Below are 19,141 nucleotides of genomic sequence, written 5' to 3' on the forward strand. Positions count from 1 at the left end.
ATAAATTCCTAGTTTCATTTCACATCGAAATTATCACAGTATTATGGCACCTTTATTTATAAATAACGTTACTTTTATAAATTTAATAATTAGTACAATAATTAATAATTTAAGTAAACAGGACCTGCCCAAATGCATTGTTGGTGGAACATACAGTACATGTGCTCGTTCAGTCATAACGTAGAATAATACTCCGCGAATATAAGTAAAATTATTGTACTTATCACAAAAATGCCAGGGGCAGTTACTTTGTGGACAGTACTGGTATAATCTGGAATAATATGTTATTATTATCTGCTAGTCTATTTGCATTTTATAATTATATTTACCCTTGGTATCAGTTTGTAGATCCCAACCTAAACTTCTCTCAATAGCCATTTTCCATTGCGCGTACATTATATCTCTTTCTGCAAAAAAACATTATATTTTTAATACATGAATTAACGTACATATAAAAACGAAAAAAAAAAACACATTAAAGATACCATTTTCGCTTATGGAAGGTAAAAAAGTATCACTTGGAACGGCAGAATCTACTTTCACATCCCATTTCCGTATACCATCTGCGTTTCCGGCCGCTATCGCAGCTCCAAGTGCAGTAGTTTCACACATCATAGGCCTTACTTTCTTGTGAAATTTTACATTTGATCAGATATTTACATTACTGATTTACTCATTTTATTTCTACTACACATAAAATGGTAAATGCTTGATAAAAAAAATATTTTGTTTACCAACTGGAATCCCGCATATGTCAGCTTGCATTTGCATTAACAAATTATTAGTAGTCATAGCACCATCTACCAACAGCTTAGATAAAATATATCCAGTGTCCTTTTTCATAGCGTCTAAAATATCTCTTGTCTGAAAACAAACAGCTTGCAAAGCTGCCTTTATAATATTTGTGCTATTAGTGTCTTCAGTAATTCCGCATATAACGCTGAAATATCAATACTTTGCAAGAGATATGTGAAAGTAACATCAATAAAGACCTTTAATTCTATTATAACGTGACCGTGACATTACATTATTATACTATTTACCTCCTTGCATCTTTTCTCCAATATGGAGCATACAATCCGGAAAATGCAGGCACAAACGTGACACGATTATCAAGTGGTATTGTTTCAACAAGAGGTTCAATATCTTTTATATGTTCTATTATTCCGAGATTATCCCTTAGCCACTGAATACCAGCTCCAGCTATTGCTACAGAACCCTCAAGGGCGTATACAGGTGGTACGTGTGGCCCAAACTGATAAGCAACTGTTGTCAATAGACCATAAGTTGATTTAACAATCTAAAAAAACTATTTATTAATATCTAATATGTGAACAAATATTTTTCCAGTACAGAAGTTGACCTCACAGCAGTTCCAGTATTATACAAAAGGAAGCATCCAGTTCCATACGTGCTCTTTGCTTGGCCCTTTTGAAAACACATCTGACCTACTAATGCTGACTGTTGATCACCTAAACACTAAGTATAAACGCATATTTTTATGAAATAAATATATTAGGCGAAGTAATAGTCATTTACTTATTAATTATAAAATAAAACATACTCCTGATATTGGTACGCCGGAGAGAATCTCATCCTGTATATAACCATATATTTCAGACGAACTTCGAATTTCTGGTAAAATTTCTAATGGTATGTTGAAAAATGATAACAATGTTGGATCCCATTTCAAGGTAGAGATATTCATTAACATCGTTCGTGAAGCATTTGTAACATCTGTCGCATGGATACCAGAGTTTGTTCCTCCAGTTAAGTTCTATAATAAAAAAAAAAATTCTTCAAAACCTTTTGGTAGAACATGTATCAATAAACATCTGCTACTAAACTGACCCAAATCAGCCAAGAATCAATGGTGCCAAACATGCAACGTTTCTGATTCCGAGCTGCATGAACGGAAGGCACATTATCTAATAACCATTTTAATTTTAAAGCACTAAAGTAAGGACTAATAGGCAAGCCACAAAGTGGCTGCAGATAGTTCTTATTTCGATTACGTATCTTGTCTAATATATCATCTACAATGGAAGTAGTTCTCATATCCATCCACACTAGAAATTAAAATCCATTTATAAAATGTATTACTTATCTTATTTATTGTATTTTCAGATAAAAGCAGGTGTTACCAATAGCATTATATAATGGCTCTCCAGTAACAGAATCCCATACAACTGTGGTTTCTCTTTGGTTTGTTACACCGACTGCAACTATATCATTAGGATCTATGGCTAGTTGTTTTAAATTAAATATAGTTTGACGAATGCATTCCCTGACTGCTTTTAATATTTCTGTCGGATCTTGTTCAACCCATCCCTCTTTTGGACATAACTGAGGTATAGAAATCTGATGATATGTTAATACTTCTGCTGTGTTTGCAGCAAAAACCTACAATAATAATATATGGATTACTAAAATATTTATTTAAATGTAAGAAGGCTGTACATCCTGATACAAGAAACCAAAGGAGGTAAAGGTATTAACACATGTGTCATGTGCATTACAAAGTATCAAATTTATTACAGATAATAAGTAAAATTGTAGTACCAAAAATCTTGCACTACTTGTCCCTTCATCGATTGCACCGATGAGGGGTCCGTAACTGCTTGTTGACTCATGTTTGTTCATTTCATAAAAAAATGATTGATTACTCGATGGTAATCAGTTTGCCGGTGGTTTAAACAATCATATGTCACAAACATGAATGTGAAATTAACAGTAAAAGGTGCGAATTGACATGACGTTAAAAGATTAAGTAACTGATGAAATCATTCGTTAAAAATAAGCGCTCCGGACCACGCGTACGTTACTGGCTGCTTCTCATCGATCGCCTTCTTCTTCCGCAACAAAAACTGCCATTTACTAATGTCACAGCCGGCTGTAGTTTCATGCTCGATTTTGAACCTGAACTCTAGTGTCATCTTTTTAAAGTACAGCGATTACTGAATCCGCGCCAGATTTAATCATGAACATTTCTTATTATTTACTATTTCTTGATCTGATAAAAACTAAGACTTCATTTAATCTTAGTTTTGACAGAAACTTAATTAAAAGATTATTATTTATTAATTAGAATGTGAGTTTTATTCAAAGTTAATAAGCTAGCTACAGGATTTGTAACATGTTCATAGAATGAGTTGAGTTTTACAAGAAACATCGCTGTCATTCTACTTTAAACTTATAATGATCTTCTATTGAAATTTTTGATTTTATTATACATTTTTTTGTTTCAATTTTTTCGCATTCGCGTATTACTACGCCGGTGCTGTCATGGAAACTGTTTATACGGAACTACTTTCGGAAGTTCACTTGTCAATTTGATCCACTGGATTTACCGGCAAGTTTAAAGATAAGCAACATAATTCATTTCCATTATTGTATTCATATTTCGCTCAACAAGAAAGTTCGAACTTTTCATTAAGCTCAGTGAAACATTTAAAACCAGATTACTAACTATTATAATATTTGCTTCTACCGAAGTATCGATTAGCGTTCGTGAGTGACTGCAAAGCAGAATAATCTATTTGCTCGTTGGTGTTTGAAGGTATTCCTATTTGAAAATGTAAGTGGAACATGACAATTAAGTTTAATGTTACATAATACAAGTTTATATCGAACTTTTTTATATATATATTGTCCGAAGTAGAAATATTTGATTTAAATCCTTTTTTTCTGATGTGCACTAAGTAGCGCCGAATCGTATTGCAGGCAGTGCTAATCAATAATCAAAATTTACGATAAAAAGAAGTTGTGTTTTAATACATTGTTAAACCTATATTTGTTTTATTGTACATTCGTGAGAAATTTATGATTACTAGACTAAATCATAGTTAAAGACAATTCTTAAATCATCCCAACAAATAAATTTATTGAAAATGTATTTCACTTCTATTTATATAAATAGATATCATTTTTATTTCTTTCTCTTTGAATAAATATATTTGTACATCATTAGAAAATTACATCTTTTCTTTTTCACAAATATTAAGTTTATGATTACTAATTTTATTTATAAGTAAAATAAGGATTTTACAATTAATATACTGTATTTGTTATAAATTTACAATTATGTTATGTGTTTAGGTTTTCTCGTGATAGAGAACATAATAGAGGCCGTAGAGGTGGTATTTCCAGAGGTAGCATTAGAGGAGGTGTTGAAAATATTCGTGGAAACAGTATTAGTAGATTTGGTGGACGTGGTAGAGGGACTACAAATAATATTCGTGGTAGTATAAAAGGCAAACAACCTGGAGGGACTCTTAGAAAAATCATTTGGGATGTACGGTCATTAGAACCTTTACGTAAAGATTTTTATATTGAACATCCTTCAGTTAGAAACAGGTATAAATTATAAAATCTAATTTTTCAATGGAAAATTAATATATGACATTTATGTTAGATCAAAAGAAGAAGTGGGCCAATTTCGAGAAAATGCTGAGATAACTGTGAAAGGTGACAATATACCTAATCCTATCCAATATTTTGAAGAAGGAAATTTTCCACCTTATGTGTTAGAAGTTATACATAAACAAGGATACTCTCAACCTACAGCAATTCAAGCACAAGGATGGCCTATTGCACTCAGTGGCAAAGATCTAGTTGCCATTGCTCAAACTGGATCTGGAAAAACACTTGGAGTGAGATTAGAGATATATAGTCTTTCTTTAATTACCATTTATGGTGTATACAAGATTCAAAATTTTCTCATTTCAGTATATTCTACCAGCAATTGTACATATCATACACCAGCCAAGACTTAGTCCTGGTGATGGTCCAGTTGCTCTAATCTTAGCTCCTACCAGAGAACTAGCTCAACAGATTCAAGAAGTAGCTAACTGTTTTGGAGAATCATCAGGTGTTAGAAACACTTGTATTTTTGGTGGTGCACCCAAAGGTCCACAGGCACATGATCTAGAAAGAGGTGTTGAGATATGTATTGCTACACCAGGTAGACTTATTGATTTCTTAGAAAGAGGAACTACAAATTTACGCAGGTATAATTATTATTTTAATTAAAAGCGAATGTAATTCGTGTATTTTGAGGTACAATTAAATCTGATGTTTTCTTAGGTGCACATATTTAGTACTAGATGAAGCTGATAGAATGTTAGATATGGGTTTTGAACCTCAAATAAGAAAAATAATTGAACAAATCCGACCTGATAGACAAGTTTTAATGTGGTCAGCTACATGGCCGAAAGAAGTTCGAGCTTTAGCAGAGGACTTCCTAACTGACTATATGCATCTTAATATTGGTTCTTTGACTCTGTCAGCTAATCATAACATTATTCAGATCGTGGACGTTTGCCAAGAATTCGAAAAGGATTTAAAATTATATAGATTACTTCAGGAAATTGGAAACGAAAAAGAGAACAAAACGATCATTTTCGTTGAAACGAAACGTAAAGTTGATGATATTACGAGAAATATAAGGCGAGATGGATGGCAAGCATTGAGTATTCATGGTGATAAAAATCAACAAGAAAGAGATCACGTACTACAAGAATTTAAAAGCGGAAGGGCTCCTATTCTAGTTGCAACAGATGTTGCTGCTAGAGGTTTAGGTATGTATTATTTTTTAATATATAGTATTTAAATATTTCGAAGTCGAATGAATCTGGGAATCGGCAACACTTATTGGATTAGCCAGTGATGCGTTACTAATAAAACCAGTGGACAGCTATGTATGTAGCAATGTGTGATTTATTAAAAGTTTCATGTAGCAGAGCCCTGAAAATGCACATTGATCAGACTATATTTTTAATTTGCTTTTAAGTTATAGTATGTTAAATATTTTAAACAGGTTTGTATTTTTATATTGTATACTAATCGAATATATAAGATTGAATTTATATAAAGGGTTCTAACAAAACACACAAAAGCTACCACTAAGACTGTCTACTTTTTTTTTTCAGAGGCACAGAGTACCCTAAGTGAACGCGGTGTACTGCCAGTATTGGGCAGACACAGTGAACATTTTATTTTTCTTTGCTTGTATTGTATTAATAATTATAATATTAACTTTGATACATATTTTAAAGAGCATATTTCTAAATTGAGAATTTTCATTAAATTCAGTTTTAATATGAAACTAAAGAATTCGATACAAAGATTTCAGTTTTATGAGAAAAAAATTATTATTTTATTAAGGGTTCGTGATAAGATAATTGTATATTTTAGTATAACTTAATCTGTACTTTCTACATTCTAAGTATCTCGAATTATTTTATTTTTATTTATTCATTTATCGGTACAATGATTGATCCTCAAGCGTTTTCTAGTGCCTCTAGTTCTTAAAATTATTATCTATTGCCTAATAAGGTTAATGCATACAGGCTTAAACCTTAAAATGCTGCCTTTATCCCAAACCAGACACCACGCTGTGTCTGTCTAATCTCTAGGCCAACAATACATTTCCATATGAAACCAACTGAATAGCTCCACATTTAAAAGTAATTGGGGCTGTTCTTGCTGATTTTGAAATGGAATTTCCAGCTAAAAGGTGGGTGGTTTTCAAACCTGATATTCAGAGAAATTTATTTTTAAGTAAAAATCTAGATTCTATTTAATAAAAGTTATTGAAAATGTACAATATAAACATATAATATGTTTACAATTTGTTCTCAACCACTTTATGCATTTAATATTAAGCATTTTATATAAGTAATTTCCCAAGTTTGAAGATCATTCTATGAGCTCAATGCAACCAACATATGGGGTGATGATTATTACAAATAATATGAATAATATGTATTATTTTAAACAACGGGAATGCTTCCATTCGTTTTTTACGTTTTGTCACAGATGTGGACGATGTCAAGTATGTAATAAATTTTGATTATCCATCATCATCAGAGGATTACATACATAGAATCGGTCGTACCGGACGAAGAAGGCAGACCGGAACTGCTTATGCATTTTTCACAACCCATAATATGAAACATGCTGGAGACCTAATAGAAGTATTAAGAGAAGCAGGACAAAATATAAATCCTCGACTTACTGAAATGGCGGAATTGGCTAAATCTGGGAATCCTGGAAATAGAAGTATGCTCTCAAACTATTTCTAATTATTGTTTAATACAATTTCATAATGCGTGTATTTTTAATATAAAAGGTGGAAAACGGTTTATGGGTACTGATAGAAGTAATGGTAGACGCGGTAGTAATGATAATAGGGGAAGAGGCGTTTCTACAAGAGGAAGAGGTCTTGCCGGTGGTCGTAGTGGAAATACTTATCAATCTACTTCAAATGGCTATTCAGGTTCAGATTACAGTAGTTATAATAATTCAAAACAAGGCAACACAATTCATCAGAACTCAGGATATGGTTACAATACACAAAGATCATATGGACAAAGTAGCTTGGCTCAAAGTTATGGAGGAGATAGTTATGGAAATACCTATCAATACAGAGGTACAACGTATTAAAACTATGTTAACAGTATTAAAAAAAAAAACATTTCATTAAACAGTGTTAATAGTAATACACTTAGTTAAATTTGTGTTAAACATAAAATAGAATAAAATAAAAAGTACACAGAACATGAAATTGGAACCAAAAAATATATATGCAATTAATGAATATATATAGAATTAGTGTGATAATGGTCAAAATAAAATTTGTTAAATGTATATGTATGATTAAACAATCAAGAAATAAAGATTAAAATTTACTTAAATACATAATACTTAAAAACTCTGAATGGTAATGGATATATTGTGTTGTATTTATAATATATTTCGATATCTTATGTTATATTATAAAACTTGTTTTATTTTAAAAAGCGTTTAAAATGAAACTACTGTTCTGAAAATTAACACATGTTAAGTAAGGTAATTCTTAAAAATATATATCAATTATTGTTAATTTATTAAGTTACGATTTTATATAAATTTTAATAAAGTTGTGCTGTCACTTCCAATGTATAAAAGGGATAAAATTTATTCATTTCAATTTATTTTACTTTGTAAAGACTTCAAAAATACAGTTCATAGAGATTAAATCTACACTAAAAATAAAGAAATTGTAAGAAAATTGATTTTGTAATATTTCGCTATTGTAAATTCAATTAATAAAATTGTTTTTTTTCTTTTATACAATAAAATAGAAGTTATAAAGGTCGAAAGATATGAAAACGTGATGAAATTTAATTCTAATTTTAATGTTATATGTATTTCCGTAAATGTTCCCCTACTCGATGTCATTATTTCCGGCATTTTTCATATATCAAAATATTGAAAATTAATGTTTGAAAAAGAGATAACTGTTCAAATGTAAAACATTAATAAATAATATTATTTGTGTATTATCATGTATAAATAATGACAGTAATAAGAAGTATAAAGTAATTTAACGTAAAGAGGGACTATTTCCTGATACGTCACGACGCCATGACATTAGTTTCGCAGATCCCTTTTAGATCGTGGAAGGAGTGGAACGTACTTTTCGTTAATTCTGCTCTTCAAAATACTGATTTATTCAAGAATATCAACCTATTTTCAAATTAAAAGTACTACATATCTGCATGAAAATGTAAGTAGAAAAAGATTTTTATTAAAATTACGTGAAATTATCACTTTTACGTGAATTTTTTTACTGACATTTTAACGTCTATGATTGACTATGCTTTACTCCATATTGCTTCTTTACTAACGAAACTTTTTGCTTCCATAATATAGAAAAGATCTCTACTATTAGAAATAATTAGTTGAAAGTTAACTTGAGTATTTTAATATTAAAAATATTTTTACATAAATTCATAAATGTATGTATTTTATAACTATAATTTTATAAACGCATAGCACGTGTTTAATATATATTAATAAAATTAGATACAATTTAAACCTATAATATGTTATAAATAATGTAATGTACCGTTTGTAGAATACTGTAATTATATATTTAATACGATTTCTTGCAATTAAACATACTTCCAAAGTATTATATATGTATTATCAGAAACTTATATGCTGTTCGTATCTAACTAAAAGTACATTTATTTTCAAGGGCATATCGTGATCGCGAACGTGGTGACAGAAGAGGAGGTGGAGCACGCGGAGGTGGTCGTTTTGGTGGTCGGGATGGAAGTAGTGGAGGTAGTAGATTTGGTAGCAGTTCCAATAGAGATAATAGTTTTGGAAACAATAACTTTAAAAATCGTCAACCTGGTGAACGTCTTCGTAAACCAAGATGGGATATGAATACATTACAGCCATTTAGAAAAGATTTTTATCAGCCGCATCCTAATGTATCCACCCGAACTACACATGCAGTTGAAGCTTATCGTTCGGATAAAGAGATTACTGTAAAAGGAACAAACGTGCCAAGTCCGAATATATTCTTTGAAGAAGGTGGATTTCCAGAATATGTTTTAAATGAAATTCGCAGACAAGGTTTCGGAGAGCCAACCGCAATTCAAGCACAAGGTTGGCCTATTGCTTTGTCTGGCCGTGATATGGTTGGAATTGCTCAGACAGGGTCTGGCAAAACATTAGCATACATTTTACCAGCCATTGTACATATAAATCAGCAACCTAGATTAAATCGTGGCGATGGACCTATAGCTCTTATTTTAGCACCGACGAGAGAACTTGCACAGCAAATTCAACAAGTTGCATCAGACTTTGGTGTTTCGTCTCAAGTGAGAAACACGTGTATCTTCGGTGGAGCTCCAAAAGGTCCTCAAGCTAGGGATTTAGAGCGAGGTGTTGAAATTTGTATAGCAACACCAGGACGTCTTATTGACTTCCTAGAACGTGGTACAACGAATTTACGTAGATGTACATATTTAGTACTAGACGAAGCCGATAGAATGCTTGACATGGGCTTCGAGCCCCAAATTAGGAAAATTGTAGAACAAATCAGACCCGATAGACAAACTCTTATGTGGTCAGCGACGTGGCCAAAAGAAGTTCGTAACCTTGCGGAAGAATTTTTAACTGACTATATACAAATTAACATTGGTTCTCTGCAATTAGCAGCTAATCATAACATTCTTCAAATTGTCGACGTGTGCGAAGAGTTTGAGAAAGAGGGTAAACTTATGAAACTTTTGGAAGAAATTTCAAACGAGCCAGAAAATAAGACAATTATTTTTGTTGAAACCAAGAGGAAAGTGGACGATATAACGCGTGCAATTAATAGGTACGGATGGCAAGCAATTGGCATCCATGGAGATAAAAGTCAACAAGAAAGAGATTATGTATTAAATCGTAAGTGTTAATTGAATACTTTTAGATATACATATAAATATATTCAGCTCAATACCAGAGAATTTATTTCAGAATTCCGGAATAGCAGATCTGCCATTTTAGTAGCTACGGATGTTGCAGCGAGAGGATTAGGTAAGAATCCGTTCACACATTAGTGGGTATGATGTAAGGGTCAGGCTGCGATGGTTATTTCACGTTTGTAAGAGTTGTATTATTGTGACGTGGCAACGGATAACGGCATGTGCCAGACTGATTATTGACATTAGTCTTCGTATGAATGGAAATTATCTTTAAAAAGAAGCATAGGTTTCAGAACAATTAATTAACACAGCGATCCACGCTTTTTTTCATTTTATTTAAAATATTATTTTCATTTATTTTCGTTAAATTACGTAGGGAACTTAATGATACATTGTACAAAACATAAAAATAGAAATTAATGCTATTCTCATCTTTTCAGCGCAACAGTAGAGATATTTTATAATTTGTTCAGTTTGATTATAGCTTAGGTGGATTTTGACGTACTTTTAATTTTTTATAATAGTATATAAATTTTATATATTTTTAATGAAATTTAGTAATGTTTCAACTAAAAATCTATGTGACTAATAAAATTAAAAGTAAGTCAAAATATTTCAGTGTATAAAATTAGATTAGGTGAACAGGTAAGATGATAGAAGGCTCTTTAAATTTTGTTCTGATTGAGAAAAGTCTTGTCAGTCTGGTATTAACGTGCTGTTCTATGTGTTTTCAGAGGCACATGCGACGGAGTTTTATCAATGATAAGAACTCTGGAGAGCTTGCTTTGGAATATATAATTGAATGGGGCGTGACTGCTGGTCTCTGTCCCCGCACAACAAGCTAACCTAACGCTGTGCCTCGGCCCACCCGTGCCACTTGAAAAAACACACTCTCACTCTGTACCTGCGACGGTCCAAAGTATGGAAGTCATAGAGTTAGGGTATCTAGCATACAAGGACTGCTGAAGCGGATAGATGTTTTACCACTTACATTCTTAGATTAGAGGGATAGGGAATGAGATTACATTGTTTTGCAGTGATGAAACACTAAAAGCAAATGTTTATATTTCCATATACGTAATGCATTTGGCAGCACGTAGAAATTTTTAAATTTTACAATACAAAGTTAATGAATTCTCAACATTGCAAAACAATTGTTTCAATTACGCATATAATGGAATGCATGTGGGGTTGATCGGAGAATGCACACGGTGCTCATCCAATGTTACAACCTCACGGAAGTAATACACAAGGATCAAATTTTGAAAGACCAGCACAGATCCATACTTTGGTGCGGGAGAGAAGGGTGTGAAGTTGCTAAGAGTAAATATACAGCTCGCTAACGCATAAAGTGAGAATTCCATGAGAACCATCTGAGCTCTGATTCCTCTACATTTCCAAAAATGTATTTACGTTTCCAGCTTTTGGCAACCACAGGTAAATAATATAAACCTGCTCTTTGTGGTCAATTCGTTTCTGTGCTTCATGTAAAAATTGTAGATGGAATTAAGAATTTTATATAAATTTCTAATAATAGTTCATATTTTAAATTGTATATCAACAGGCCCAATCGTACGTGAACAAATGAACTCCCATTATACATTTAATTCCATCTATATTAAACATGGTATTATATTTGTTAATGCTTTAATTAATTCGCTTTGTAAGTTAACTGAACCACAAAGACTCAAATTATTTACGTTTTCGATGATTATAACTTGTAATATTGTACAGATGTGGAGGATGTTAAGTTTGTGATAAATTTGGATTATCCGTCCAATTCTGAAGACTATGTGCATCGTATCGGACGTACGGGACGTTCACAGCGTACAGGAACCGCGTACGCATTTTTCACACCTGGTAACGCACATAAGGCTGGTGACTTAATTCAAGTTCTGGAAGAAGCAAAACAAGTTGTGAATCCTAAACTATACGAATTATCAAGGAATCCAGGCGTTTATAAAAGTACGAATTCATTTTTATTTAAATTACATAATTTATTTTCTTTAATTCAGTATCGCTAATTTGTATGTTACAATTTTTTTTTTGCAGGAGGTCGTTATGGTGGACGTAGTGGAGGTGGTAGTGGACGTGGTTCCGGAGGTCGTGGTGGAGGTTCTCGAGGTTCTCGAGGAGGCCGCGATGGAGACAGAGGTGGACGGTTTGATCGTTCGAACGGAGGCGGAGACCGAGGAAATAAATGGAATGGAAATAATAGCAGTTTAGCTTCAAATAAAAATTGTAATATATTTATAATTTAATTAAAATTGTTTATCTCTTGCCTTGCATCGTTAAGTATTTCTTCTTTATTTAGGTGGTATAGGAGGAAGCAATTACGGTAGTAAAACTTTCTCACAAAATAGTTATGGTGGAGCTTCTGGTGGTGGCTCCAGCAGTTACAGTCAGAATGGCAGTGGGTATGGAGGAAGTGGGGGAGGAGGTGGTGGAAGTAGTTATAGGCAACAAAATGGTTATTAATTTAAAAACAATTAATTTTAAATGAAAGTTTTATGTAATATAGTGAAAAAAAGAAAAGAAACAGAAGAAGCAATGTCTTATTTGAAATAGAACATTTTCAATATAACATGCTTCTTATTTGAATACAAAGTAAAATACATGTGGTATTATTGCCGATAATTGATCATATTAACAATTTCGGTTATGTCGATTCAAGGACATTCATAAGCATTCTCTTTTTTTTTAGTGAAAAAAGAAAATATATATGTATAAGTGTAACAGTAGGTAGATTATTATTAATGACAACTTCTCATTTATGATTCTTGCAACTGCAACTGTTTATTCGCTCAAAACAGAATTTATTGTTTATCGGTCTCATAAAACTTACGATTTATTTTGTATACATCAAAGAAGAAGAAATTTTATTTTGCAAGATCCAACAGCAATGCCAGTTGGTATTTGCTCCTTAAAGTAAATCACCTTTAAGAAGCAAAAAGTTATATTAACTTGAAAAATAATTTATAATAAATTGTTTTGTAATAGAAATTTATTAAGTTGTAAGTGCATGAATCATTATTTAAAAACGTACAATACATTGCACTGTATTAAACTTAAGAGGGTATGGACACCCAGCGTATTGTAGTATTAAAAATTTAATAAAATAGTATAAGTATGGAACCTAAATAATTGTATACAAAATTTCATTACCATAATTTGCTTTTCTTCCGAGGAAAGTAAATTGAATCATTAAAATTCATAATCCGACTTAAAAATATTTCAAATTACAAATTCGTATATAAGTAGCATATTAACATTGTGATCTCATTACAGAAATGGTAAATTACATTTTATTCGTTGAAATAATATTGTCATATGATTATTTGGGACTTTAGTTGTCTAACGTTTTGATCGCCGGCAAAATATACATTATGATGATCGATACTGATACGAGTAATCAGTGCTATTCTTCAAAAAGAGATACCTTTCTCATTCATTGGTTGAAGTGGTTATCAGAAGTCATGCGATCAGGTCAGAGTTTATTGATTCATTCCAACATATATAAATGTTCTGTACAGTTACAATTTTGCGATATTACTAGACCTGTTAGAACTGGCGATTATGCGTGCCTGATTGATTGCTTTTTGCACTAGTAGAATTCTCATTGTAACATCATCATTTCTTTTTATAGTATTTAACGTACAATATATTAATGTGTATATTTCAGTGTTCCATAATATTGCGTGAATATATTTTTCGATGTCGGTTAAATAAATGGAAAAAACTGTTAAATCGAAATTCTAGACAGAAAATATTAATGTCTTGTCGATGATTAAATTTTGTAGATCTGAAATCATCATAATATTTTTATATTGTACAATGTTGTCCAATAAATAACGGAAGTATTCCATCTTCATTATAACAATACTATAATTGTATCATTGCGTATTATTATTCCATGCTTAGTGTATTTTCATTCGATTTTATGTTTAATTATAAAATGAAACCTGTGAAATGTATCATACTACTTATAACAAGTAGTTATAAGTGAAAACAGTTCAATCTTTTTATGAAATGAGGTACTTAATTTTTAGGTAACAAGTTGCACATATAACTGTACATTATTTCACACAGTCAATATACAAATGTAACTGTAAAGTTATGTAAATATTTATTTTATGCAAATCCCATGGTTGAATTTAGTGATCAACGTTCCATTTATCAAATATTTACAAGGATAAATTGTAATACAGGTGGGGACGAAAGTGGTGGGGATGCGGTTGATAGAAGACGTATGATGCGCGAGGCGGTGACGCGCGCAGTACATTCCAAGATCTGTTGTGGCGCGGTTACTAGTCCTCTGCTGTTATTTATTGAACGAAAAGGAGTGTTATCTTTTAAATATCAGCACCTTCATTATGACAGAAGACCGCAAGGAAGTACGAGTATGGTGCGATGGTTGGTAAGTTCTGATGAAATCAGCTTCGTTATTACTTTGAACTTCGTGTAAATACTTATTCGAAATTCTGGATGACTTTGATTTTTCGCTAATAACGTGCCGATCGTTAATATTTAATATGTGTAATACAGTGCTATGTACAGTAAAAAAGTCCTTTATACTTATATGACATGTTCTATTTCACGCGTGAGATTATTTATCGAGTTCTTGCTATCTTGAACTTTTAATAGCGGTGAATTACACCATTGCATTAACTTGTTAAAACTTACCGGCATTCCGTATTTTAATCGTAGAAATATTTTTATTTTATACATGTATTTTTTAATACAGCTACGACATGGTACATTTCGGCCACGCGAATTCTTTGCGACAGGCGAAAGCATTAGGTGATTACTTAGTTGTCGGTGTACATACAGATGAAGAAATTACTAAACATAAAGGACCTCCAGTGTTCATGGAACAGGAAAGGTATGATTTTATTTCAAGAAGAAATTTGAATTTGAAATTTTTATAGAATTTCATTTTAACAATATTTTATTAGAGAATATGGTACTTTTGGAATAATATATTCAGTAACTATTGTATAACTTGATATATTTGTGTTAGGTACAAAATGGTTCGTGGAATTAAATGGGTAGATGAGGTGGTAGAAGGCGCACCTTATGTTACAACATTGGAGACATTAGATAAATACAACTGTGACTTTTGTGTACATGGTGATGATATTACTATGACAGCAGATGGTATAGATACATATCATTTGGTAAAATCAGCAGGTCGTTATAGGTACACATCAAATATTCCAATGATAATTATGTAAATTAAATTTAAATATATTACAAAGACTCTTCGTTATTATAGAGAGGTTCAAAGGACTGCTGGTGTATCTACAACCGATTTAGTAGGACGTATGCTTTTAATGACACGTCAACACTTTAGGCAAGGAGATAGCGAATATACTGTTGATAGAGAACCTAGCAAAAGGATGGGTCAAGATAGAACAGCTAGAAGTCCATGGACAGGCTGTTCACAGTTTTTACCTACTACACAAAAAATTATTCAGTTTAGCGATGGAAAAAGTCCACAACCTGGAGATAAAATAGTTTATGTAGCAGGAGCATTTGATCTCTTTCATGTTGGTCATTTAGATTTCTTAGAAGTGGCAAAGAAAGAAGGAGATTATCTTATAGTTGGACTTCATACAGATCCAGTAGTTAATCGGTACAAATGTGGTAATCATCCAATCATGAATCTTCATGAAAGAGTGCTTAGTGTATTAGCATGCAAGGTAAGAAATTAATTTGAAATCATAGTAAAATATATTACAGTATACTTAAAGCTTGTTATTTGATTTGTACATAGTATGTTAATGAAGTAGTAATTGGAGCACCATATGAAGTGACAAAGGATCTGATGGAACATTTTGATGTATCTGTTGTTTGTCATGGTCAGACTTCTATAATGCCTTGTGAAGATGGTTCAGATCCATATGCTGAACCTAAAAGACAAAATAAATTTAAACTTTTGGACAGTGGTAATGACATGACAACAGAAAAAATTGTTGAACGTATTATTCTTCACAGGTATGTTGTGTTCATGTATAATAATACTTAGATTATGTAAAAATTTTATTAATCTTCATTTATGTTAGAATTGAATACCACTGCTTTCTTAGATTACATCTGTCAGTACCAAAAAACCATAATTACTTTGTTTTTTAATCTAACTTGAGTAATGACATTAATCTGCATTTGAGATCATGACTCATTAAAGTATGAAATTACGTTTTTTAAATAGTACAACAAAAAAGATACTGTATACAGTATTTTATCTTCCTAGGTCAAACGAACTTCATAAAATAATTAAGAACTTGAACAACCGTTGATCCGTCCAATTTTGCCATATTGCATTTTGTAATTTCCTATTTCACCTGCAATAAACACTTATTTTTTTACTTTACTTTATAATTTTTTCATCATTCATCAACTCATGCTTTTGTAATGGGATATGCAATTTTATGCTAATAAAACACATCATGGATTCATCTTGTACTTTCATTTATCTTTAGTCTGTGTAAGTGTATGTTTTTTTATTTCGTAAGAAATGTAATTTTAGAATAACAATGGAAATTTTAAAAATCATTTGCATATCCCAAGTCTTTAAGACAAACCAATCATGTTTTGATCTAGTGATTAATTACAGGTTGGAATTCGAAGATAGAAATTTAAAAAAAGAGAAGAAAGAACTGGCAGCATTCGAAGCCCTTTCGAAGTCTCAGAAAAATGAAAGGACTAAATAATTTACTCTGTAGACTCAGAGTGTGTGATAATCATATTTTATAGAATACACTTGTAAATACGATATCACACCGATATGTTACGTATTTAATTTTATTCGAAAAATATATGTGGTTTAAATATTTATAGTAATGGTGGTATCTGAAGTATTGACACATTGAAGTGTTATTTTTCACTCCCGAAAACTCAACGAAGGATAAAAGGCAACGATAGAGGTATACAAAAGATTGTGAATATCTGTAAACTTAAGTATTTTTTAATTAGAAAGACTTAAGAAAAGATATGTTACTGTGTTTATAAACGGACGCCTATATATTTGGTATTACTGTTACTTATAAAGTTTGTATTAAAAGGAAATAATTTCAACACTACATTTTTATGTTACATGCAAATTGTGGTTTTAAATATGGATATTATTCATATATTTTATATTTTTAATTTATTATTATACAAATTTTGTAAGTTTTATCAATTACGGATAATTATTACTACTTTAGCGCTGAGAATAATTTTCATAAACTTATAAATTAACAAGTATATTCTATAAAATAATTAAAACCAAAGCCGTAATAATTTTTCGTCAACAAATTTTATATAATGTAATTTATAATTTGCTTCTTTACGTATAGTAAGTAAAAGATAAAAATGTAATGTAAACTGCAAATAAGTTTATAAATACGAAAGTTATGTAAATATTACTAATTTTTAAATGGTTGATTGCAATATTATGCTTAATTTTCTAAATATGATTTACTTTATACAAATAAACAGAGTGATGTTTCAAAAACATCACTTTTTCTTTGTTATAAAATATTTAATATAAAAATACAAATTAAAATGAAGTTACGATAATTTTTCATGATTATTTATGAGATAAAAGAATGCTATGTTTCAGATTATAGAGTCATTTGAAGGATAATTAAACTTCTATATTCATTAATTTTGATTATCTAAAAACCATTTTTACGGAAGATAAAGATATGAAACAATTAATAAATGCCACGTGTTGTAACATTACTATTACATTATTCTTATTTAAGCATAAATTAATCACATTAACCAAAGCCAAAGTTTGATCGTACATATGGTGTACATATAGTGTCATGTATTTATTTTCATTCTATTGTAAAGTATGGAGTAAAGTAGACTTTCTGAAGGAAAATAACGATATAGCCATTGTCATTGTTAAAATGACGATACATCATCAATGTATCAGGAGCTCAGGGAAGAGAAAATCTGGCAAATCTACCATGCTCGATACTGTATATGTATATGCGTGCAACATTAGCTACTTTTAATGTAGAAATTATGCTTTTCATATTTTAATTTTTAATCAAGATGATCAATGTATAATCATTTTAAGCTGCATTTCTGAAACATGCTGCGTTATGTATTTATAGAAATGCAACAATATAATATGCTACTTAGTGTTGTATTTTCTACAAAGCAAAAATACTTTAAAAATACGGCGGTGAATAATTATTGCACGCGTTCATATGTATAATTAAATACTTGATTGTATTTATTTACCTATATGTTCAGTTGATCAATTAAGGAGTATCTAGTTGAAGTCCTTAAATGATCAAGGTTTTGTTATATAAATAATAAATAATAATATTCTACTGTGTATATACAATAAGTCAAAGTTATACAACCACCTGCGGAAAACCCGATACATTGTCATTATTTGCAACGGGCCTAAGATAATTATCCTACAATTAATCTAATTATTACCGCTAGAGATTACATACGCACTGATTCAGGTCACGTAATAGCACTGCACGTTCAATAAATTTATCAGTAACAATTACATTGACAGTGAGAGAAAAAGAGAGAGAGAGAATAGTACAGTCGTAAATATTGACTGTGTAAAATAAAAGAATATGAATTTTTCCGTGCGATTGTTTGTATGAAACGTGCAAGGTGAGCGATTAGAGAGAACGGTGAAGTTTTATCATTTCGTTAATGTCTACAAATCAGTGTGAATTTATTATTGTCATCTTTGTAGCCTGCTTATACGCTAAATCTATCAAGATCCTAGTAAATTCGTTCTAAAAATAAATATATTACACTGGAGCTCTGTAATTAAATTTACGAACAAATTCACCGGTGTAAAAATATAATTTTACTGGATAAGCGATTACTGTGCTTCGCTTGCTCGCGTTATCAGCAATTTTGGT

General features: G+C 31.2%; 4 protein-coding genes across 9 annotated transcripts; 3 read left to right on the forward strand and 1 right to left on the reverse strand.

Annotated features, from left to right (window-relative positions):
• Positions 1-30: 30 nt before the first annotated feature.
• LOC114871220 (glycerol kinase-like) lies at positions 31-2,875 on the reverse strand. 2 transcript variants are annotated; one of them, XM_029176855.2, is made up of 10 exons: positions 2,563-2,873; positions 2,145-2,403; positions 1,852-2,069; positions 1,565-1,777; positions 1,369-1,479; positions 1,044-1,300; positions 735-940; positions 486-623; positions 330-407; positions 31-271 (listed from the first exon to the last, which is right to left on the reverse strand). In XM_029176855.2, the coding sequence occupies exons 1-10, from the start codon at positions 2,641-2,643 to the stop codon at positions 174-176; spliced, it is 1,659 nt and encodes a 552-aa protein (XP_029032688.1). In that variant the 5' UTR covers positions 2,644-2,873; the 3' UTR covers positions 31-173. The 2 variants fall into 2 exon arrangements, with proteins under 2 accessions (XP_029032688.1, XP_029032689.1); XM_029176856.2 differs by lacking the exons at positions 31-271; positions 330-407 and having other exon boundaries at positions 504-627; positions 2,563-2,875.
• Positions 2,876-3,316: 441 nt separating this feature from the next.
• LOC114871219 (ATP-dependent RNA helicase dbp2-like) lies at positions 3,317-7,560 on the forward strand. Of its 3 annotated transcripts, none has more exons than XM_029176853.2 (7): positions 3,317-3,577; positions 4,099-4,356; positions 4,415-4,652; positions 4,729-5,009; positions 5,086-5,579; positions 6,820-7,062; positions 7,133-7,560. In XM_029176853.2, coding segments are annotated over exons 1-7 (1,830 nt in total). In that variant the 5' UTR covers positions 3,317-3,575; the 3' UTR covers positions 7,447-7,560. The 3 variants fall into 3 exon arrangements, 2 of the variants coding, with proteins under 2 accessions (XP_029032686.1, XP_029032685.1); XR_006829769.1 differs by lacking the exons at positions 3,317-3,577; positions 7,133-7,560 and adding exons at positions 3,664-3,892; positions 5,931-6,517 and having other exon boundaries at positions 6,820-6,912; XM_029176852.2 differs by lacking the exon at positions 3,317-3,577 and adding an exon at positions 3,664-3,892.
• Positions 7,561-8,412: 852 nt separating this feature from the next.
• LOC114871257 (probable ATP-dependent RNA helicase DDX5) lies at positions 8,413-14,363 on the forward strand. 2 transcript variants are annotated; one of them, XM_029176930.2, is made up of 6 exons: positions 8,413-8,551; positions 9,026-10,230; positions 10,303-10,362; positions 11,985-12,215; positions 12,303-12,491; positions 12,565-14,363. In XM_029176930.2, the coding sequence occupies exons 1-6, from the start codon at positions 8,544-8,546 to the stop codon at positions 12,726-12,728; spliced, it is 1,857 nt and encodes a 618-aa protein (XP_029032763.1). In that variant the 5' UTR covers positions 8,413-8,543; the 3' UTR covers positions 12,729-14,363. The 2 variants fall into 2 exon arrangements, with proteins under 2 accessions (XP_029032763.1, XP_029032764.1); XM_029176931.2 differs by lacking the exons at positions 11,985-12,215; positions 12,303-12,491; positions 12,565-14,363 and adding an exon at positions 10,985-11,656.
• A 144-nt stretch (positions 14,364-14,507) lies between these two features.
• Positions 14,508-18,590, forward strand: LOC114871260 (ethanolamine-phosphate cytidylyltransferase). Of its 2 annotated transcripts, none has more exons than XM_029176937.2 (6): positions 14,508-14,667; positions 14,995-15,132; positions 15,271-15,450; positions 15,526-15,952; positions 16,027-16,247; positions 16,867-18,590. In XM_029176937.2, the coding sequence occupies exons 1-6, from the start codon at positions 14,624-14,626 to the stop codon at positions 16,961-16,963; spliced, it is 1,107 nt and encodes a 368-aa protein (XP_029032770.1). In that variant the 5' UTR covers positions 14,508-14,623; the 3' UTR covers positions 16,964-18,590. The 2 variants fall into 2 exon arrangements, with proteins under 2 accessions (XP_029032770.1, XP_029032771.1); XM_029176938.2 differs by having other exon boundaries at positions 16,854-16,940.
• The last annotated feature ends 551 nt before the right edge of the window (positions 18,591-19,141 follow it).

Source organism: Osmia bicornis, chromosome 10, assembly GCF_907164935.1.
Source record: "Osmia bicornis bicornis chromosome 10, iOsmBic2.1, whole genome shotgun sequence".
In the NCBI taxonomy this organism is placed as follows: Eukaryota; Metazoa; Arthropoda; class Insecta; order Hymenoptera; family Megachilidae; genus Osmia; species Osmia bicornis.

Bases quoted from the DNA above. Each gene is read 5' to 3' on its own strand.
- LOC114871220 (XM_029176855.2), bottom strand. From the start codon at position 2,643: ATGAACAAACATGAGTCAACAAGCAGTTACGGACCCCTCATCGGTGCA. The intron at 941-1,043 runs GTAAATAGTATA...TTGATATTTCAG, and splicing joins TGGAGAAAAGATGCAAGGAG to CGTTATATGCGGAATTACTG. The intron at 408-485 runs GTATCTTTAATG...GTTTTTTTGCAG, and splicing joins ACCTTCCATAAGCGAAAATG to AAAGAGATATAATGTACGCG.
- LOC114871219 (XM_029176853.2), top strand. The intron at 4,357-4,414 runs GTATAAATTATA...CATTTATGTTAG, and splicing joins CATCCTTCAGTTAGAAACAG to ATCAAAAGAAGAAGTGGGCC. The intron at 4,653-4,728 runs GTGAGATTAGAG...TTCTCATTTCAG, and splicing joins GATCTGGAAAAACACTTGGA to TATATTCTACCAGCAATTGT.
- LOC114871257 (XM_029176930.2), top strand. The intron at 12,216-12,302 runs GTACGAATTCAT...TTTTTTTTGCAG, and splicing joins GAATCCAGGCGTTTATAAAA to GAGGTCGTTATGGTGGACGT. The intron at 12,492-12,564 runs GTAATATATTTA...TTCTTTATTTAG, and splicing joins TTTAGCTTCAAATAAAAATT to GTGGTATAGGAGGAAGCAAT.
- LOC114871260 (XM_029176937.2), top strand. From the start codon at position 14,624: ATGACAGAAGACCGCAAGGAAGTACGAGTATGGTGCGATGGTTG. The intron at 14,668-14,994 runs GTAAGTTCTGAT...TTTTTAATACAG, and splicing joins CGAGTATGGTGCGATGGTTG to CTACGACATGGTACATTTCG. The intron at 15,953-16,026 runs GTAAGAAATTAA...ATTTGTACATAG, and splicing joins TTAGTGTATTAGCATGCAAG to TATGTTAATGAAGTAGTAAT.